This window comes from Pteropus vampyrus, unplaced genomic scaffold (assembly GCF_000151845.1).
Source record: "Pteropus vampyrus isolate Shadow unplaced genomic scaffold, Pvam_2.0 Scaffold388, whole genome shotgun sequence".
NCBI lineage: Eukaryota > Metazoa > Chordata > Mammalia > Chiroptera > Pteropodidae > Pteropus > Pteropus vampyrus.
This window is the reverse complement of record NW_011889169.1, coordinates 1,558,985-1,577,939: the sequence shown is the minus strand read 5'-3', so window position 1 is coordinate 1,577,939 and position 18,955 is coordinate 1,558,985. Positions and strand designations below refer to the sequence as shown.

General features: G+C 49.6%; 2 protein-coding genes across 9 annotated transcripts in view; one reads left to right on the top strand and one right to left on the bottom strand.

Moving 5' to 3' along the window:
• LOC105305516 (nucleolar protein 4-like) overlaps positions 1–6,473 on the top strand; it is a 61,829-nt gene extending 55,356 nt beyond the window's left edge. For all 6 annotated transcript variants that reach the window (XM_011380158.2, XM_011380162.2, XM_011380159.2 and 3 more), the window contains one exon: positions 1,894–6,473. In XM_011380158.2, coding sequence (XP_011378460.1) covers positions 1,894–2,114 — 221 coding nt within the window. In that variant the 3' untranslated portion in view covers positions 2,115–6,473. The remainder of the gene's footprint in view (positions 1–1,893) is intronic.
• A 3,352-nt stretch (positions 6,474–9,825) lies between these two features.
• Positions 9,826–18,955, bottom strand: part of ASXL1 (additional sex combs like 1, transcriptional regulator) — a 54,456-nt gene continuing 45,326 nt past the window's right edge. For all 3 annotated transcript variants that reach the window (XM_023523276.1, XM_023523278.1, XM_023523277.1), the window contains 5 exons: positions 17,743–17,906; positions 17,549–17,645; positions 16,150–16,255; positions 15,214–15,847; positions 9,826–14,693 (listed from right to left, as the gene is read on the bottom strand). In XM_023523276.1, coding sequence (XP_023379044.1) covers positions 11,799–14,693; positions 15,214–15,847; positions 16,150–16,255; positions 17,549–17,645; positions 17,743–17,906 — 3,896 coding nt within the window. In that variant the 3' untranslated portion in view covers positions 9,826–11,798. The remainder of the gene's footprint in view (positions 14,694–15,213; positions 15,848–16,149; positions 16,256–17,548; positions 17,646–17,742; positions 17,907–18,955) is intronic.

The following is an 18,955-nucleotide window of genomic DNA, read 5'->3' as shown; positions in this document are numbered from 1 at the left end:
ACGTCCATGTTCTCTAGAGAGGAAATTGCCCCATGTGACAAACTGTCCCCTCTTATACTCCAACTTCCTTCCCTGGTTTCCTTTTTAGTAGCAGTCGAGTTTCCATAATTTCTCTTAAGCTGTTACTTCCCATCCTTATGTCTGCAATGACAAGAGCTTGTTCATCTCGCTTTGTAGCAGCATAAAAACTGCCACTGTAGATGCAATAGTGAGTGAAACCACTATCAGAACCTACAGGGTAGTGGGGAGATGCCTGATAACCAAGAACAGCCTCACACACCATGTAAGATAACGTCTGCATACGGGCAGTGGGGGCAGGGGACGGGGACTGACCTAGCTGGGTCACAGAAGGCCTCCCCAAGGAAGCTCCAGCTGCCACAGCCCAGGACCCTCATCACTTCTTGGCTGTTTTCTTGCTGAACACCTTGAAGGAATGCTTTTCAAATTCCAGGCACTGCCATGTCTCCTGAGAGCCCATTCAGAAAGCCAGACAACGGGTCCGGAAGGCCCTCCCCAGTGTGGGCCTCTGCAGGCTGAGAAGCCCCAGCTGCGCAAAAGGTTTCACAGGCAGAGCTCGGCTCCACGGCAGCCTCCTCACGTTGCAGATGAGGGACTGAGGCTGAGAAGTTAGAGAATGGCCCGTGGAGTGGCAGAGCAGGACGTGAGTCCAAGCTGGCCTGGTTCTAAAACCGGCGGCCCACCCCACAGAGCTGCAGGGAAAAGCAGAGGGCAGATAGGGCCTAGGGGACCCCTCAACATACACCCCTAATATGTTTCAGAAGACTTCAGGCTTCCTTTTTACTGCTACTGTCCAAGAGTAAAGGGGAGGCGCTTTCTCCAGACAGCACCTCTGGGTCTTGTCCTGACCATTCTGGTCCCCATACACCCACCCCACTCTCTCCTGTCCCAGCAGCAGTGACCTTTGCCTAGCTTGGGCACAAAAAATCTCCTCAAAGTAAGGAGAATTTGAGGTGCCACAGCTCCTCAGAGACAGGTTTAACGCTCCCAGCCCTTCCTGTGGGCTGTGGTCACAGTCTGGCTGGTCTGACCCCGCCTCTTTCCCACAGCCAAGAAGGCCAGCTGGCCTTTCTTCTCTCCAGCTGGACAGAAGCCTCTTCCTTGTCTGACCACATGCAGGTGTTTCTTTTCCTGGTCTTCTGTGGCTCCACTCAGCTCTGCACACTTGTCCCTCAGGGATCAGGCCCCTGCCTGTCTATCTGCAGCATCTCGAACGCCACCTCTGCTGACAGCTGGGCTGTTGGGGGAGGATCACACACATACCCGTACTGCCACCAGACATGCCGACTGCCTTCCTTCCTCTGGGGTATTGTCAGTTTCCTGGTTGAAGGTCTGCTTATCACGTTGGAAAGAGTAAGGGAAGTTCCTTTGCCTGGAGGCCTCCTCCTCACCTGGAGACCTGAGCCAGGCTGCATGCTTGCTGCGGGGAGCACCATCTACCTGACGGTCCTTAGAAAGAAGCAAAGGTGTGATTGGTGCCGGGGAGCCTTGTTCCCCGACACCAACGCCCTTGTTGCATGCCACCCTGCCCCGAATGGAGAACCACGTGCATACATTCGCCATGTGATCTCTGGCAAACCTGTCAACCACCGGGCCTTGGCTCCTTCCTCCTGTCACACAGCAATGACAGGTCTCCTTCCTTGTGGGATCACCATGAGGGTTAACGAAGTAACAGAGAACCCTGTGTCTCATCTGCCGGTACCAGGCCCCATTCCAGCTAGGCATTAGGGGTACAACCCTCAAGACCAGACCAAGGCCTCAGGCCCAGGTGCCTGACCCATAGCAGACTCCCGGGACAATATAAAGGACGATGGCACCTCCCAGGTGCCAGCCAAGGTGTCTGCTCCCCCTCACCCTGCCTTTCCCTTTCCACAGGGCCCACGGACCTCAGCATGAAAGGCGGGGCCTCCACCACCTCCACCACCCCCACCCCCACGCCCTCCAGCAACAGCACCAGCAGGACCATGCCCACCGCCCAGCTCAGCCCCACAGAGATCAGTGCTGTGCGGCAGCTCATCGCCGGCTACCGAGAGTCTGCTGCCTTCCTGCTGCGCTCGGCAGACGAACTGGAAAACCTCATTTTACAGCAGAACTGACCCCCAGCGGCACCTGGAGTGCACTACCCTAGGGAAGGAGGCTGCCCTGGACCCGGCTTCCTGCCTCACCAATTGGTACATTTTGTTTTTTGAAAGAGGTGGGATCCAAAAAAGCTGTTTCTAGCCACACTCCAAGCACCTGAGACTTTGGGCACAAGGACACTTTTTTTTTTTGAAATCTCACCACACGGGTGCTCTGACCTGCTTGGAAGAGGCCGATGGGGCAGCTTTGGAAGGGCTGGGGCTCCCCTTACAAGGCGCTGGGGCCACAGCTCTATTTAGAATCATCTTCGTGGACCCTGATATTAGAATCCCACCCCCAGATAATTACCTTTCAAGTCTTAGGTGAGCAGAATTGCATATTTATTGAGAAAAACAAAGTGGACCCTTTCTTCCTCTCCCCTTAGTAATTTATTTTTCTGAAAATGGATTCTTTTGTGTTTGTACAGATTGCCAGTCTGTGTCTGTCTGATCAGAAGGATGTCTCCCTGTGACCTAACATTCCATATCACTACACTGGCACGGGCGGGGGCCAGCAGGGTGGGGCTGTGGTGGGGCGGGCGCCAGGCTGGCTGTCCCTCTGAGTGCCCAGCACCGCCAAGCAGGAGGACCTCACCCATACCCACTGCAAAACAAAGACAAATACTCACGGCTCCCCCCACCCTCACCCCATTCCACAGAAGCCCCAGTCACAGCCACCTGTACTCTACCTCACACTCCAGCGGGGGCTTTTTCCAGGATGTGCCCTGAGCCTGTTCTGAATGGCTGTCTCCCAACTCCCCCACACTGTGTCTGCCGGGGGGTTAAGTCCAGATGGGTGGCAGAAGCTGGAGCCCAGAGAGGGCCCCGGCCCTCCCAGCAGCTAGACAGGACCGAGCGCTGGGAGACGGCAGCCAGTCAGTAGGGTCCTTGCCCTCACCCTGCCCCCAGGGAGCCAGGTTGAACATTTCGCACAGACCCAGGGCCCTCAGACACCTGCTAGGAAAGGCCCATTTCTTCAGGGTGAGCCCCTGGGTGGACTGCAGCTCCCATCCCTGGCTCCCGTGGTTGAAATAAAGGGATCATCAACAGAAGTGGAGAAGCCACTTGGGTTCTCCTAGGGCTACCCCTTCTTCTGAAGGGAATCAGTCCTAGAAGAAATCCAAAATCCCTGGAGTGTGAAAAAGGGCAAAGAAAAGGCTGGCCTGGTTTCCTTCCTCTCAATAGGCACTTCCTCTTGCTCAGTGCAATACCTACCAGTGCTGCTAAAACCAGGGATTCGCCCAGACCTCAGAAGGCCCATGGGGCCTCTCCGTGCAACACTCCGTAGCCATGACAGCAGCCCTCTGCTGCCCGCCCCTGCCCAGAGCTGGCAGAAGCCCTCTGTTGCCTTTCCTCCCTCAGAGCAAAGAGGCCCCAGGGGAGCCGGGGCCGAGCGGACCCTATGATGGCCACAGAGAGCCACTAGACCCCAGAACAGGCACGGCACCCCTTCCCAAACCAGCTTCTCTGCAGCCAACTGCCTCCTGGCACTGTGGCAGACCACCCTCAGGAGGGGTGGGGATGGGGCTCCAGCATGGGTGCCCCACCCTGCCTGGAATCCAGAAACTCTGAAAGGTAGGGTGCCCTACCCTTTGCTTACTTCCAGCCCCTAGAGGTTAGGGATGGTCTTTTCTCTCTCAAGTGGCCTCCAACACCCCACCCCAACACCACCTCTGCCTTCCAACTGACCCATCCCCAGGCCTCCGGTCAGGGCCAGGACACCCCAGACTCCCTCTTAGCACAGCACAAACTCCAGTGCCCAAGGCCTCTCTCACACCCCGGCCATCCACACACCCAGCCCCCACCTGCTCAGTACACTCCCTGACGTTTGAATTTGTGTAAATATTTATTTTTGTGTGTGAACAATATTACAAAGTAATCAGTAGATCTTTCGCAAAATGTTACCCCAGGCAATTTGTGAAAATCTTAATGTTGAAAACTGGCAGAGACAATCGCCGCCTTAGAATTCTTGCTATCAATTGCTTAACATGTCATTTCTCCTCCCAGAGGCAGTAACCAAGCCAGGCACGAACGGTTTGCTTTTCTTGACAGGGGAAAGATTCGGGAAGGGGCTCCCGCCACCACCACACAAGGGATTAGATTTAAAGATCAATGTAAGCTACAGTTTGAAGTCGTGTTTTTCTGAGTTCAGGCTGCCCGAACTGACCACCTTCAGCTGGCCTAGTACTGCGGTAAGAGCGGAGGCTCAATGCGTTTTAAAGGAAAGGAAAGCCAGTGGTACTCAGTCCACCACTGGGGCTTCCAGCGGCCCCTCCAGGACGGGATTGCATTGTGTCGACCCCACCTCTCGGGTGGGCTCCTTCCCAGTGAAGCTACACCGGAAGCCCTGGAGATGGCAGAATCAGGAGCAAGTTACTGTGTGGAAACAGGATTCCATTAGCTAGTTCAGTCAGGGAACTTGTTCTGTTTTGCTTTTGTTTTAAAAGATGCAGCTTCAACCCTGTCCCTCTCCTCCAGACTTGGCGAGCACCCAAGAAGCTGGTTCTGCTGAACCTCACTCCTGCTGTCCCACCCTCACCCCAGGGACTGCCTTCTCCCAAAGCCCTGCCCCACAGCCATTTAAAATTCTTATGGAGGGAGGGCCTCGGGGCACAAATGAGTCATTTGGGATCTCAAGCTAAAAAGGTAAAGCAAGAGTAGAACACACCAATTCCAGAGTCTTTGCAGGGGGGAAATCCCACGAGAAGGGCGCAATCAGGAGAATGGGGATTGGTCTTAGTGAGATCATCTAGTAGAGCAGAAATAATGTGATACATCTGAAATTCATTTGCCCTCACCACTCCTACAAACAGTGTACACCCAAGGACAGCATGGAGGGGGCGGACAGGCAGGGGCTAGGAGGGCTTCAGAGGATTTCAGACAGGTTGAACCCAGCCATCCCTATTCCCAAGGGCCACTTACGACTCCAGGGGTGGTTATAGGATTAACTACCAGTTCATCTTCAAAATGCTGCTTTGAACTCAGAGGGTTGATACTTTTCATTTGTAATTTTTTGTAAAACTTTTTACAAGATAGTAAAGTATTTCACCAGAATACCAGTTTCAATCCGTCCATGGTCTGATTTTTATATAATTTAGTGGTGCTTTAGAAACTTTGTTTTCGTTGTTTCTGAGCTATATAGCTCAATCCTTTTTCGCCTGTATCTACCTAAGACCAATGTGAACCTTTGTATTTTTGCTCCTAATTTTGGACTCAGTGAAAGTGTACTGTTTACATGTACAGATGCCCCAGCCCCTGTGTGTTCTGCAAGACTCGCTCATGAGGAGGAAGGTGCACCTCACTAAGCTCATCTGCTTAGCAAAGCCACAAAACAAAAACCTCTCGCTTTTTACCTGTTTCCACCTAAAAACAAAAACTAAAAACCTACACCACAGAGAACTCAGATTTGCTGAAAAACACTTTTCAAAGCTCAGACAAATCTCCATGCGGCAGATGGCCCATATGTGTCTATCATGTGGTCCATTTAGAAGCAGGGGTCAGAACAGAGACCTCCTGTGGCCGCTAGTGGGGGACTGTGCGGACTTTTCCTATGAAAAGTGAAGGCGGGACTTCACTGCAGAGCTGTGGATGGTTTTCTCAGCAGCCTGGGAATAAGAAGGTCAAGATGACGTGACCTTCAGGATCAAGCCAACCAGGACTTAGGGACAACCCAAGGGGTCATCAGTCCTCTGGCATAATTCGGACATGTTTTAAAAGAGCGCAAGTTCCCTCTGAGACAAGATTTTAAGACTCTCCAGTGCAGGCGGCACAAGCATTTCTTCAGGGTTCCACTGGAGGCTGGAGGCACCTTGTGCATAAGGCATCAGCTCCGGGGGGAAGGGGGAATTGGGGGCTCCAGATGGTAAGCATATGGCACTTAAGGCAAACAGTGGATGGCACCAACTTTTAAAGGTGACTCTTTATTACTTAATCAGTGGCTTCACCTCTAAATTATATTTTTACAGATATGCACCTATGCAACTTAACGTGGCTCTTCTAAGCAGGTGAGGACTTCCTCCTCAATGCTCTATACAAATTCTTTGTGTTCTATATAGTGAGTTTTTCCAGTAAATGTGGCTTAATATTTTAATTCTTAGACTGTGTCTTCTCTATGTGATGCAACTAAATTCTGTTTTGTTTGTGGAATGACTAGCACAGGCCAACTCCCTCTCCCCTCACTTAACAAAAGACCAATGAGCTGTTAATCGAGCTGTTATCTCCATGGTATTACTTGCTAAATGCACTGATTTCATAAGTATGTGGAATCCTTTTTCTTTTGAATCTGTATATCATATATAAGACTGAATCTACTTAATAAACACTGAATAACAAACCGAATACTTTTTGCCCCCTGTGTCCTCTCAACAGCAGCACCCCCAGCTAGACCTCTTCCTTCCAAATCTAGTTTGGCACTGAAATACCTTTCTCCTAGTAGATTCCGCCATTTCCTAGCCCAAAATCCAGCACACAGAAGGTCCTCGGTAAATTTTCTTGAACAAGTGAAAGTGTCACGCCCTGTAGCACCTAGCCCATTAGAAGGAGAAAGAAACGAACCTTCACTGATGCTCGCCAAGTGCCAAATGCAGGCGGCACCATGTTGAAACCGGTCACCTTCCCAGGGAGGTGTCCTCGCCCCCACTAAAGGATGAGTTGGCAGGGGCACACTGGGGGCACACCTTCCTAAACTCAGCCAGTGACCAAGCAGGGTCTTAAGTGTCGTGGTTCCCCTGTAGACCTCGTTGCCCTCCCACTCCCCTCACCCCACTGCTCAGCTCTTCAACTGATAAAAACCAAACTCACCTAACGATCCCCAAGTGTTGGCTTGGAAAACTGAGGAAACACCATCCCTGGTCCTGAACCGCCACTACTCAACATTCCACATGACTCAAAACCCTGGATTCCACCTTGAAGGAAACAAAAGGGCTGCTTTTTCCAAAGATGTTTGTTTGTACACAGACTTTTTTTCATCCTAGATATGTCATTTAGGTTAAACTTCAAAAAAAAAAAACTTGCAGGAATATGAGTAGGGGACAAACTTCATTGTCGTGAGTCTAAAAACAATTCTGACCATGTTGAGTTAAAAGCATAAACATAAGTTTTACTGTTAAAAATTATGCATGTGTGTCTGTGTATATATACACACACAACTGTATAGCAAGCGGTTTTCAAAACATTTACTTTTTGTCAATGACAGAACAATCTTTTTAAAATAGAAATTCTGTACAGTTGCCAAATATATAAAAGGATAGGGGCCAATAGTTTGAAGCCACTGTACCCAGGGTGTACACACTGAGGCTAAGATTCAGTACAAAGTACCAAGTACAAAGTAGTAGATGGCACCTCAGCACGCCATCTATTCACACACATGTGGGGACGGACCATGGGCGGGCAGCTATTCTCTAGTAATACCATGAAAACGCTTGTCCTACTGAAACTACCATTGCTGAAAACTGCCAAGGGAACATAAACCCCCACAACCCGGGACAACATATCCAGAACCCAGACCCACTGCATGCAGATCACACTGGCCGACCAGGAAAGCACTTACCTGTAGACAAAGTGCCACAGCTCCACAGGAAAACTGGGATCCGGGGCAAAATTGCTGGAGGACAGAGAAGCGCTGCTTGGTCCCCCATCTGGCTTCTTTAAATGGAGCTCCAGGCCACTGCTAACAGTGTAAAGGACCCCACATGGGAATGCCCTTAGAACAGGCAACCCTCACTTCACTCAGTGAGCAACAGGGGAGAACATGCACAGCACCACATTTTTAAAGTAATTTAAAATGCACTATGGAAGTTTAGTAGTTACAGGAAATCTAAGAATCCTTTGCAAAGTCCTCTCTCCCCAACTTGGTCTTTTGTATAAACCCAGACTTCATTAGGTTTATTATCGGTCCAGGGGTTCTTAAATGAGGGGCCCAAGCCGCCAAAAGGAGCTTGCGCGCCCTCTGAAATAGTATGCACAACTCCGCATGTACGTGCATTTCTTGGAGGAGAGGGTCCAGCCTTTCCATCGGGCTCTCAAAGGAGCCCATGTTCCCAGAAAGGCTAAGAGCCACTGCACTGACACCTGTCTTTTTGTTACTCTTCTTTTCCTCATAGAGCTTCCATCTGCATCTTCTGGTAGAGATGTTCATCCCAGGCTTTCAAACTGATGCACAGAGACAGGAAAAGCATAGGACACTGTTGATGTTTGGTTACAACTATTAACCTCCAAGGTCACAAAATGCACCCTTTCACTTTAAAGGGCACCCACAGGAGGGCAAGACAGCCTGTGCCACCTCCCCTCAGGGCACAGAGCAGGCAGATGCTTGGTCCCTCGAGGTCCCTGAAGTAGAAAGGCTACTCTATTAAGCACACACACATACCCACATACCACACTCAAGCAGGGTCTGACTTCCTCAAGCCTCAAGGGCAGGTTGGACTTAAATAAAAACAAGTGAACACCTCACCAGGCCAGTAAGATAATATTCTTTTCATACTCAGAAAAATTGTTTCCTCATCCACTGGATCTTGAGTAAAATGTCTCCCAGTCTCTAAACTCAGGACTGTGTATTCAACAACTGTAGTGTGAGGCCACACCACCAGTCAACACAGTACAGCAGGCCCACATCTCCACAGTTCCCTTCTGGGGTGAAGGTCAGCAGGTGCCAGAAGCTGTACAGATTTCTACTATAAGTTCATGCAGTGATTGGTGCAAGCTAACAGTGTGGAGTACTAACAACTTTATAAAGTGGGAACTACTATCCCCATTCAGAGATGGAAAAGTTGGCAGAGAGGCTAGGTAACTGCCCCAACCACAGTGCTGGCAGGTCAGCGGGGCCTGCACTCTAACCCACTACACAATTCCGCCTCCCTGACGAGATGCGACTCTGGATCCTAACGCATTCTAAGCTTCTGCAGACAAAAGTGAAGAGATTCTGTGACAAGAAGGTACAAGTACACATCTTCACCAGCAGGCGGCTGCCCAGTCACCACAGAGCCCCCTAACCATAACTTCTCCAATTGCATGTTTTCAAACAGCAGCACTGCAAAACTGCAGCTTGAACTGCCCCAAAGAGGTTCCACTGCGTGGCGTACTTGCTCTAAATCACAGGAAACAAATTAATGGGTACACATTTCAGTTCATCTTTACGTTCCATCTTTTTACTTTTGCTGTTTACACAGTTTCTCACAAAGCACAAAATCATGTATGTAAGCACTCCAGGTAAGTCTGACCTTAACTGAGAAGTTGGCCCCTGCGGGCTGTCTTCCACTCGGCCTCACGCGAGCTTTAGACCCCATCTTGTGCCAGCACCTCCCTCACTGCTGCCACTGCGCAAAGCACTCATGTTTATGGCTTTTAAAGGTCAGACCTGTTCACCCTCCCCATAGATCACCAGCCATTAGGAAACTCCTGGACAACCTTAGTCTCAGTGAGGCAATTGGGATGAGCATCCTCATCACTTTCATTAGATTCCTGCTTCCAGTGCTTGCGGTAGGAAAGTTCGCCAAGTCACGCAGTCTACAGACCAGTGAAACTGACAAGTCATGCCTTTAGGATTCACCTCATAAGCGCTCCTTACACAACATGAGCTCCAGAGCCAAGGTGAGTAAGCTGACGTTTGCTCCTTTTATGCAGCTTCTGCACTCCAGCCTGACCTCCTTTCCCTCCCCAGATGGGCAGCCACAGAAGATGACTGAGACCACAGTGCAGGTTGTACAGGTTTATTTTTCCAATACCACAAGAGACATACAAGAGCAGTGCTTTCCCTGTGCAGCCCCATGGACCGGACCAGTTTCAAACTGTACCCTAGAGTGGCCCCAAAGGTCACAGCACAAGGAAGAAGAGGATCAAACACGCTTGGGCCTCTGTTCCCTGTCTTTGGTAAACAGACTCTTGAAGTTGACAACTTGGACTTGACCCATACTGCATTTAAACTGCCACCACATCATTGCCAACTTCTCACTCATGCTTTAGATGACAAAGATGCCACACTGGATTAAATGAGGGTGGGGGATGGGAGAAGAAGAGAAGTTTCAGATGAAATGAGACCTGCTGAAAGTCATATCAATTTTATACTTCACACAGAAGCACTCACACAGGGAGACCAAAGATAAAAACAGGGATCCTCAACTCTGCAACAAGTCAAGGTACAAGAAATAAGGCAGGAAGCACGGTATGAGGAAAGACAACTATGGAGACATCTATTTGTCAGAAATGTGTTGGGAGGCAGGCAGTAGGCCTGGCTGTTTTATCCCCAACCCGCTGTCAAAAGTATGTCAAAAGGAGAGCATGGTCCCAGGTATTGCTAACAGGTGGGGTGGCCCTGGAGCCAGGTCTGCAAGGCCCAGCTGGGGCTGCCCAGGGCACTCACCCTTGAATTCAGAAGCACTTAACACTGGTGGTGTTGATTTGTCACATATGGCACCAAACAGCTACTGAAGGTTGGAGAAGAGATGTGAGGAGCGAGATGCATTTGCTCAGTAGCGTGCGGACAGGCAGGCTGACAATGGCTCTTCAGGCTGCAGCAGGTCCACTGGGTGACCTGTGACAGGGCACCAGGCCAACCTGGTGTATCGCCAAGTCAATCACTCCACCCTCAGGTCAGGCAGCACAGCATGCAGTGGCTCTGACACAGGTGTAAAGAAGTCAATTATACCACTTTAATGCAATGATGCCCAAGACGTAAAGTAAGGGAGAGACGTTCATGTTCTCTGTACAATACATCCATTTACAGAATCAGCCAGTACTGTGTACAACATATAAATACATGATAAAACATTAGAGGTGCATAGAGCATACTTACAGAAGCCAAAAATTTCACTTTATACATCCAAGGGTAGAGTTAAAAATATAAAAATAAGAAAACACACACTGTTTTAAAATGTAAAATGATTTTCACATACACATGTGCATGGAGATGCCCACTCCCGTAGAGTCCAAAGTGGCAGGGAAGGTGTCAGGCAGAGGCATTCACCTGCCAATCATCTGGATGTCACGCTTACAAGGTCTACAGATGGCATTTTAAGAAGACAACCGTATGCCCGACCCCATTGTCCAAGCAGATGTATTCAAGGTTCCAAAAGCTCCTGTGGAACAGTGGATTGTATGGACACAGCAAAGTCCCAAATTTGCTTCAGTAACAGAACCAAAGGTCAAACTGGCATCTGAATGAACTGTGACCCTAGGGTCAGCAGGTGTTTGAGCCCCCTGGTGGGCACTGCTGGGAGTTACATTAACCCTGTGCTGGTTCTTCCCCAACCATCAATCAGCTCCCCAGATGGAGTAGCAGAAGAAAAGATGGCAGGGAGGGGGCAGTGGAAGACTGACATTTCTACTCAGTTTGGGTAGGTTAGTTCTCTTGAAGAACACGACCTTCTTTCTTCAGTTTCAAGTCCCTCTGGGTGTCAGGCAGGCTCCCCACACACCAGACTGCATGAGAGCTGGGGCTGGCCAGTCAGGCTTAGGCAGCCCAACAAGCTGCCCTTCAAGAAACCCCTCCAGCAAGACTGGAAGGTTGATAAGTGACACAGGGCCTTTAGCACTATAAATTTTAGGAAGAGGCAAGAATGCTCCTGCCTAGAAAGTCTTATATCAATGATATTCTGTATACAGATTTAAGATCAATCATTATCAAAATACACACACTAAATATACAACTTTTCCCATGGCCATAATTTATTATCTCACCACAAGGCACAATACACAGAGCTTTGAGGGTCCAATACAGTCATCGTGACAAAATGCACCACAGCCCTGGCACATGATCATGGCTTTCAGGCTGCAAGCACACTGGAGCGAGATGCTTTCCACTGTGCTGCTGTCGGTGAACATTTGCAAGGAAAGTGATGCACTGTGGCTCGCACCAAAATTTGCTTTGTGGCTCAGCTGCACCACACTTCCAGCAAGGCCTTTGGGAAAGGTGGGGGAGCTGGAGGAATAATTAAAGCTGGTGGAACTTAGTTGGAGTTTGGAAAGCTTCCCATAAAATGCCTGTTTGATGTTGAGTTGGGAGGAGATAGAGGAAGGCTCCAGAGGCTGACTGAGCCCTTTCCCAGGCTCTCGGGGCAATTTCCAGAAGGGCAGGTCAAGGACAAAGGGCATCGCCTGCAAGTGATCCACCAGCTCCCGAGGACCAAGTCCAGCTGCATTTCTGTTCTCTGCATTCATCTTGAGGGGGACCCCCACAAAACTCTTCTCACTCTTAATGCTGCCAACAGAGGCAGGAGGTGGCTTTGGAGCCCAGTCTTCCCTGGCAGTCTGTACCCCACCAGACACAGAGTTTTTAGTTGCCCCCAACTTTCTACTGGGAAAACCAGGAGGGGCGTCAGCAGGTAGCGGCATTGGCTCCACAGGCCTGGGGCACGGAAGGGCTGCAGCCTCATTTATAGAGCCAAAGAGCTTCTTCCCTTGGCCTCCAGCACTGTCCTGACCACCCAAGGGCCGACCGGTCTGACTGGGACCCAAGGAGACCACATTTGGAGATAAGAAACAAGGGGCTCTCGAGGTAGTGTGATTTCCTGGGCTTTTGTCTGGGGCAGCGTTTGAATTACTGCCCTGAGACAAGTTACCGGCTTCTTTCTGTTCTTCAAAATTAAAGGGAGAGAACTGCTCTTTGGAATCCACTTCTGCTTTCCTAGAGACAGTTGTCGAATTTGTCACCGGATATAAGGAATCTAAACTTGGGACTGTCTTGGAAATCTTTTGGGGCGTTCCGGGAGCCTGGATGACCTCCAGCCTGGCAAGACCAGAGCTGACTTCACGGCTGTCGCGTAGAAGAGGCTCCTTTGAAGCTCTTAAAGAACCGGGGCTATTCCTGTCAACTGCGCAGCTGCTCTCCCTAGGATCGTGCAGCGATCCCATCCCCTGCTCTTTCACAAGTGGGAGCCGTGGGGATTTGGGTTTGCTGCCACTAAGGGCTGGAGGAAGAACCTTCTCCAGGGGCAAGTTGCCCTGCAGCAACTGCATCACAAGTGGGTTGGTGGCCTCCACTGAGGACCCAGGCCGGCCCAGGGGCATGGGCCTCGGCTGGTACTCAGTACTGGCCAGCAGCAGGGAGTCTGGGATCTTCGGGGGTATCGCACAGACACGAGATACCCAGCTCTGAGAAGCAACCATCCTGTCTGTCCTTGTAACCGGACTCGGGTCACCATTCACCTTGCAGAGTGAGGCAGAGCCGCTCCGACTGTGTTTCTCCTCCTTGTCCACCGAGGACCTCTTCATCACTGTGGCTTCGCTAGGGGCAGCCTCACTGCTGTCCTCTGAGAGGTGGCCTTCAAAGTCAGAGGCTGTGTCTGTGGACTCACTGTGAGGACTCGGTGCTTTGGAGTCTCCACTGATTTTCAGCTTTTCAACTTCGACCTGTTTGTAGTCACCACCACCACTGTCAACACACTCCTGAGATGGCACTGTCCAGAGTGAAGGACAGTTGTCAGGGAAATGAAGACCCTCTTCAGCTGTCAACCCCTCAGGCAACGTAGGAATAAGGGGAGCAGCCTCCTCCCATTCTTCTCCAACCTTGGGCTCACGAGATGGGACATTCTCTCTGGAGCCTGATTCGGGCTGTCCTACCGTGTCGTTCGACAGGCCAGGCATCCAAGGAACAGCACCACTGGAGATGAGAGCCTCGGCCTTCAAGTCTTCTTGTCTAGTAGCACTTTCCCTCGTGGGTGGGCATGAGTCACCAAGTCCTAATTCGTCATCAGATTGTCTATCCTGTAGGCAACTGACCAATGATGACTCAGGGGTGGAACTGGGGGTCACATTCACAGGATCCTTCATGGTCAGATTACTGTCACTATCCAAAGCCTGGCCAGTTTCTTCTTCTAATACAACATTCCCCACTAGAGACTGAATAAGACCATTCTCTGGGGGAAGAGTGGGTTCTTGCTCCTCATTATCCTTTTCCCAAGAAGTGGGACTAGACTCATATTCAGTTCTAACACTAGGATGCGATGTAGGCTGCTCAACTACGCTCTCAGGTGCTGGGGTTTTGGAGGACACTGGGGGCAAAGCCTGGCATGGCTGGTCCCCAGTGGGAACAACTGGGAGCTGGGAGGCATCTTCCAGCCCACTTGTGAGAATGTCTGGCACTCTTTGCAGGGGGCAGCGGTCCTCCTCTCTGAGAGAAGCCAGGTCCTCTCTCCGGGCTCTGGGTGTGGCAGTTCCAGCCTGAGTGTGCTCCCCATTTAGAGGATGAGGCGGCAGTAGTTGTGTTCGCTGTAGATCTGACGCGCAGTCTCCAAGGGTGCTCGGGGCTCCCCTGGGCTCAGGGTGGCCACAGGTCTCACCACCATCACCAATGCTGCCGCCTCTGCCACCTCCCTCATCGGTGGCCCTGCCGTCACCTCCACCCGGGCCACCCCCCCCTCCGATGGCAGTGGTGGCCGCCTCTCGATGGCAGTGGTGGCCTCTCGCCCCTCGGACCTGCAGAGCACGGGCTTTAATGTCTGCAAGTGTCCTGGCGCTAGTCCAGGCCCGGCAGGAGGGCTCCGTGAGGGGGACGATGCGGGGGCATATCTGGTAAGTGGGCTGACCTTTAACCACCCAGGGTGGTTTGATACGTGAAAGTTGAATCTGCAAGAGAAGAATAAGAAAACAGTTTTTAATTGACTGTGTGTTTTGACCTAAGCACTGTAAAGCTAAATTGGGATTCTTCTAGCTTAGGGGTCACGGCCTACAGAACCAAACCATTTTCTTTGAAAATGAAACAGTCATGGTAAAATGGCTGTCCATGATACCACACCATTCCGAGAAGGCTCTGTTCAAGGGCCATTACATGCCACATTTCTAAATTTAATTTCTGGTGGGACTGTGCGAGTCACTACACAGAGAATCTAGTACCACATAATAAAAGATCTGAAAGCCCCACAGGGTTCTGACCTCTAGACATAACTTCAGAGTGAACAAACATGCAAGGCAGAAAAGAACCTCATCCCTTTAATCACCAAGTTGTCGCAGGAATGGCTCTCTTGTGAAGGGCTCTACGCACCCACATAATCGACACAAGGGCCCTGCAAAGGGGCTCCACAAAGGGGCTCCTGGCCATCAAGGGGAATCTGGCCCCTGGGCAGCTAGGAATCAAATAGTTTCGTACCCGGATGGGCGGGACTTTGGGCTCCTCTTTGGTGGGCTGTGGCTTTTCGGTGTGAACACTTTCAATTGTGTTACGAAAGGACTGACGATCTTCAAGCCGGGGCTTCTTTTCGGGAAAGGATGCAGAGGCCGCCTGCTCAAAGGACTTTCTCTTCTGATCCTTGGGTTCCTGATCCACAGTTTCCTGAGGCAAGGTGGGAATTCTGTCTGGAGACTCACAGGCCCGTGCCAGGTCATCCGGATTGGTCTGGATCCGAGAAGCCCCAGTTTCCGCTGAGAAATCGGGACCCTTGGGGTCTGGCGCTGCAGAGGATGTGTCGGACAGGTGGGGACTGCCTGCCTCGGCTGAGTCGGACTTAGCCTCCCTATGCTGGTAGTGGGGGGTGTCTGGTGTCGCAGACTGTGTGTCCTTAGCATTCCCTCCTTGTTCTGGCTCCTGTTTTTTGTACAGATTCCTTCTGGCTCTGGTCCGGAGATCTGGCCGAGAGCGTTTCTTGAAATGCCCATCTCGCTGCCGGGTGGCCGGACCACGCTGTGGCCGTGTTGACTCTCCTGGGACACGCAAGTCACTCTTGATTTCGGCCTCCTCCTTGCCAACATTCTGCTGCAACAACTCTTCTCTGGTCAAACCCAATCTGCAAACCAAACTCACACCATCAGTTATAATAACAGGGCAGAGATAACATGTCTATTTTATTTTTATGAATGACACATACCCAGATGTCAGATGTCTCAGAACCAAATAAATCTGCAATGGGGCATAACAATAACCTAGGAAAACCCTTGGCAGCTTCCCTGTGCATAGCGTTAAGCTAAATGAGCCAAGTCACTGCAAACTCCACATTCTCATCCAACACAGACATATATATGATTTTGAAACATCTGCCTCTATCCCCCAAAAGCCCAGACCAGCACTCACAGCAACCAAGTGCCTTACTTCTGTCCATAGTAGTCTTCAAAGAACTTTTCTTTCCACTGTTCTACCTTCTTTTCCTTCTCCATTTCTTGTCGTATCCTGACTTGCATCTCATGAGTGAATTCACCTAGAGAGAAATAAAACTTTTTGAGTACATGCATTCAGAATACTCATGCCTGTCTTACGGAAAGCCATATCTTGCAGTTCTACCTCATTAGTTTTCAAAATCCATGTGGACTTTGGTGAGGTCAGAGGCCTTTTTTTAACCCTATCTTCATGCTGGCTTGCCTCCTCTAGGATTTCTTACATCATGCTCTTACTCAGGAGAGAACTAACATGTCTGTTATAAGGGAAATTTACTCTTCCCCAGGGTGATTAGTCATTCAATAGCAAGCAACACATTGTTCAAAAAATCAAAATAAAAAACAAACAAAAGAACCATTCTTATTTCCTGTACAGAAAAAAGTTAAGTTGGCAGGTCTGACTGCTTATGCTTAGAATGGCTTACAAGGCTGGCCCTTGGCTGACATTTGGGAACCTGTACTTCAGGAGGGTTCCCACCTCCCCAACCCCAACTGATATGAATGGCTCACTGTGCCTAAACTGTTTCTGTAAACGAGATGGTTTATGGCAAGCACCTACTTTCCTTTGAGGAATCTGGAATTTGGGTATGTGCCAGGCAGAGACATGCAACATGATCAGATTCCAATAAAAACCCTGAGTACCAAGTCTTTAACTGACTTGCCTGGTAGACTACATTTCATCTGTGTTGTCACAACTCATTGCTGGGGGGAACTGAGTGCATCCTGTGTGACTCCACTGAAAGAGGACCTTGGAAGCCTGTACCTGGTTTCCCTGGATTTCATCCCAAATGTCTTTTCCCTTTGCTGATTCTGCTCTGTATTCTTTCACTATAATAAATTACAACCGTGAAGACGACTCCATGCTGAGTCCTGTGAGTCCTCCTAGCGAATCACTGAACCCAGAGGGAGTCTCGGGGACCTCCCAAAACACTCCCCTTGGAGTTTCCCTACAAAATTAAGAGAAATTAGCAACCACTCCAAGTGGCAATGTCTAAAAATAGAGCATCTGGTCAATGCCACAGCACGCTTCGCTCCACCCATTCAGACAACACCATGATTACTGGAAAGAACAAGAGTTTACAGTTTTAATGAACAGGCGATGCAGATGGATATACACACACAAAAAAGTAAAAGCCCCAATACTCTCTAATTTCTGTAGAGCTATGGAGCACATTAATACCTGCCACATCTATTAGTATTGCCTTATATTAAATATCCCTTTGGAAAAGAGACAGATTGGTGAAAATGAAGTGTTTGGGTTTTAAATGCCAAGAGACAAGTGACACCACACTTAGCAGGGACCTCTTAAGCCGTCTAAGATGAGAACGTCTACTCACCATCAGCCAGGCGTTCCCGCCAGCTCTGAGCCGCATGGGTGAAAAACTCATTATTCAGTGCACTGCTGCTTAGACGCAACAGGCCATCTGTCCCCACCTGGAAGGATCAGTCAAATAACCCAATAAATAAAAAACTTAGAAATACAACAGAAGCTCCCCCAGAGAGACACGCAGAGGAGGCTACCCATCTGTACCTGTCTGTCCACTTCGGGCAGGAGGAAGAGGAGCTGCTGCTGGAAGTGGGATGGCAGGGCGTGGAAGGTCCGAGAGTTTATCAGGGCCCGGAGGTTGGTGTTGACAAGAATAGACCCAGGTGTCTCAAAATCTATCTCTTCTCCTCTGTTGCGCTTCATTTGACCTGTGATTTTTCAAGTAGTAAAGAGCAAGGTATAGATTTTCTGCTTCTTAAAGCAAAATAGCAAACAATAACTAAGAAAACAACTTTGATGGCAGCACCCAAGCTACCCAGAACTTATGTGCATACACTGCCTAATTGTCCAGTCTACCCTAGCCTATATGTTATAACTATTCTTTCCAGGTTACTGTCATTGCCATCGAACCTAAACGAACACTTGGGCTTGCATTCTCTGTACCATGCTGTGTCACAGCCTGAAGAGGACACCCTTCCCACAGAAAACCAGGCAGGGAGAGGCTTTGACGTTTCCTCTGAAACTGCAGAAGAGGTTCCACAAAGCCAACTGGAAAAATGATGAGAGTTGTCTAGTTAAGTGTACTACAGGAAAACCTGCAGAAGCTTTCTATGCATGGGTTGGAGAGGTATGATCTCCATGCAGAAAGATACTAACGGTTGTTTAAAGCCTACTGAAATGTCAATACTTTTCACAGTAGCCTCAGCAAATGTTACTTTTATTTTTTAAAATCACTAAGAATAGAGACCTGTGAGACCTTAGACTTAGCATTGCTGATAAGTTGGAAAAGCAGCAAGACATCCAATCTAAGTTCCCACTTGGGCAATGGTTTATTCTAGTTTTCAGAAGCCAAGGCTAGTCATCTTAATGGTTTCTTGTGGCCCATCTACAAACAACCAGCATATGGTCTCTGAGAAATAAATTCTGAAACAGAAAATAGCATGGCCTTGCGAGCAGCCTGAGGATGGGAGGTACACACTACTGAATATGTTTATATCCCCCAAATTCAACTTAGGCTTCCACTCAACATACTAACTAGGTTGTAAAAAAAAAAAGGGCATCTGACAGAGACAATGGATGCTGAGAACAAACACTGCAGGATGTTACCAACAAAAGAAAATAAGTTGCTGGAATTCTTCCTTGGGAAGCTCAGAAGCAATTTCCACTCACTCGAACACTGACTAAGCAGTACCAAGGCAGGCACAGGCCAGGCCCTTACAGGGACACACAAGGAGCAATGTGGCACCATCTCTGCCCA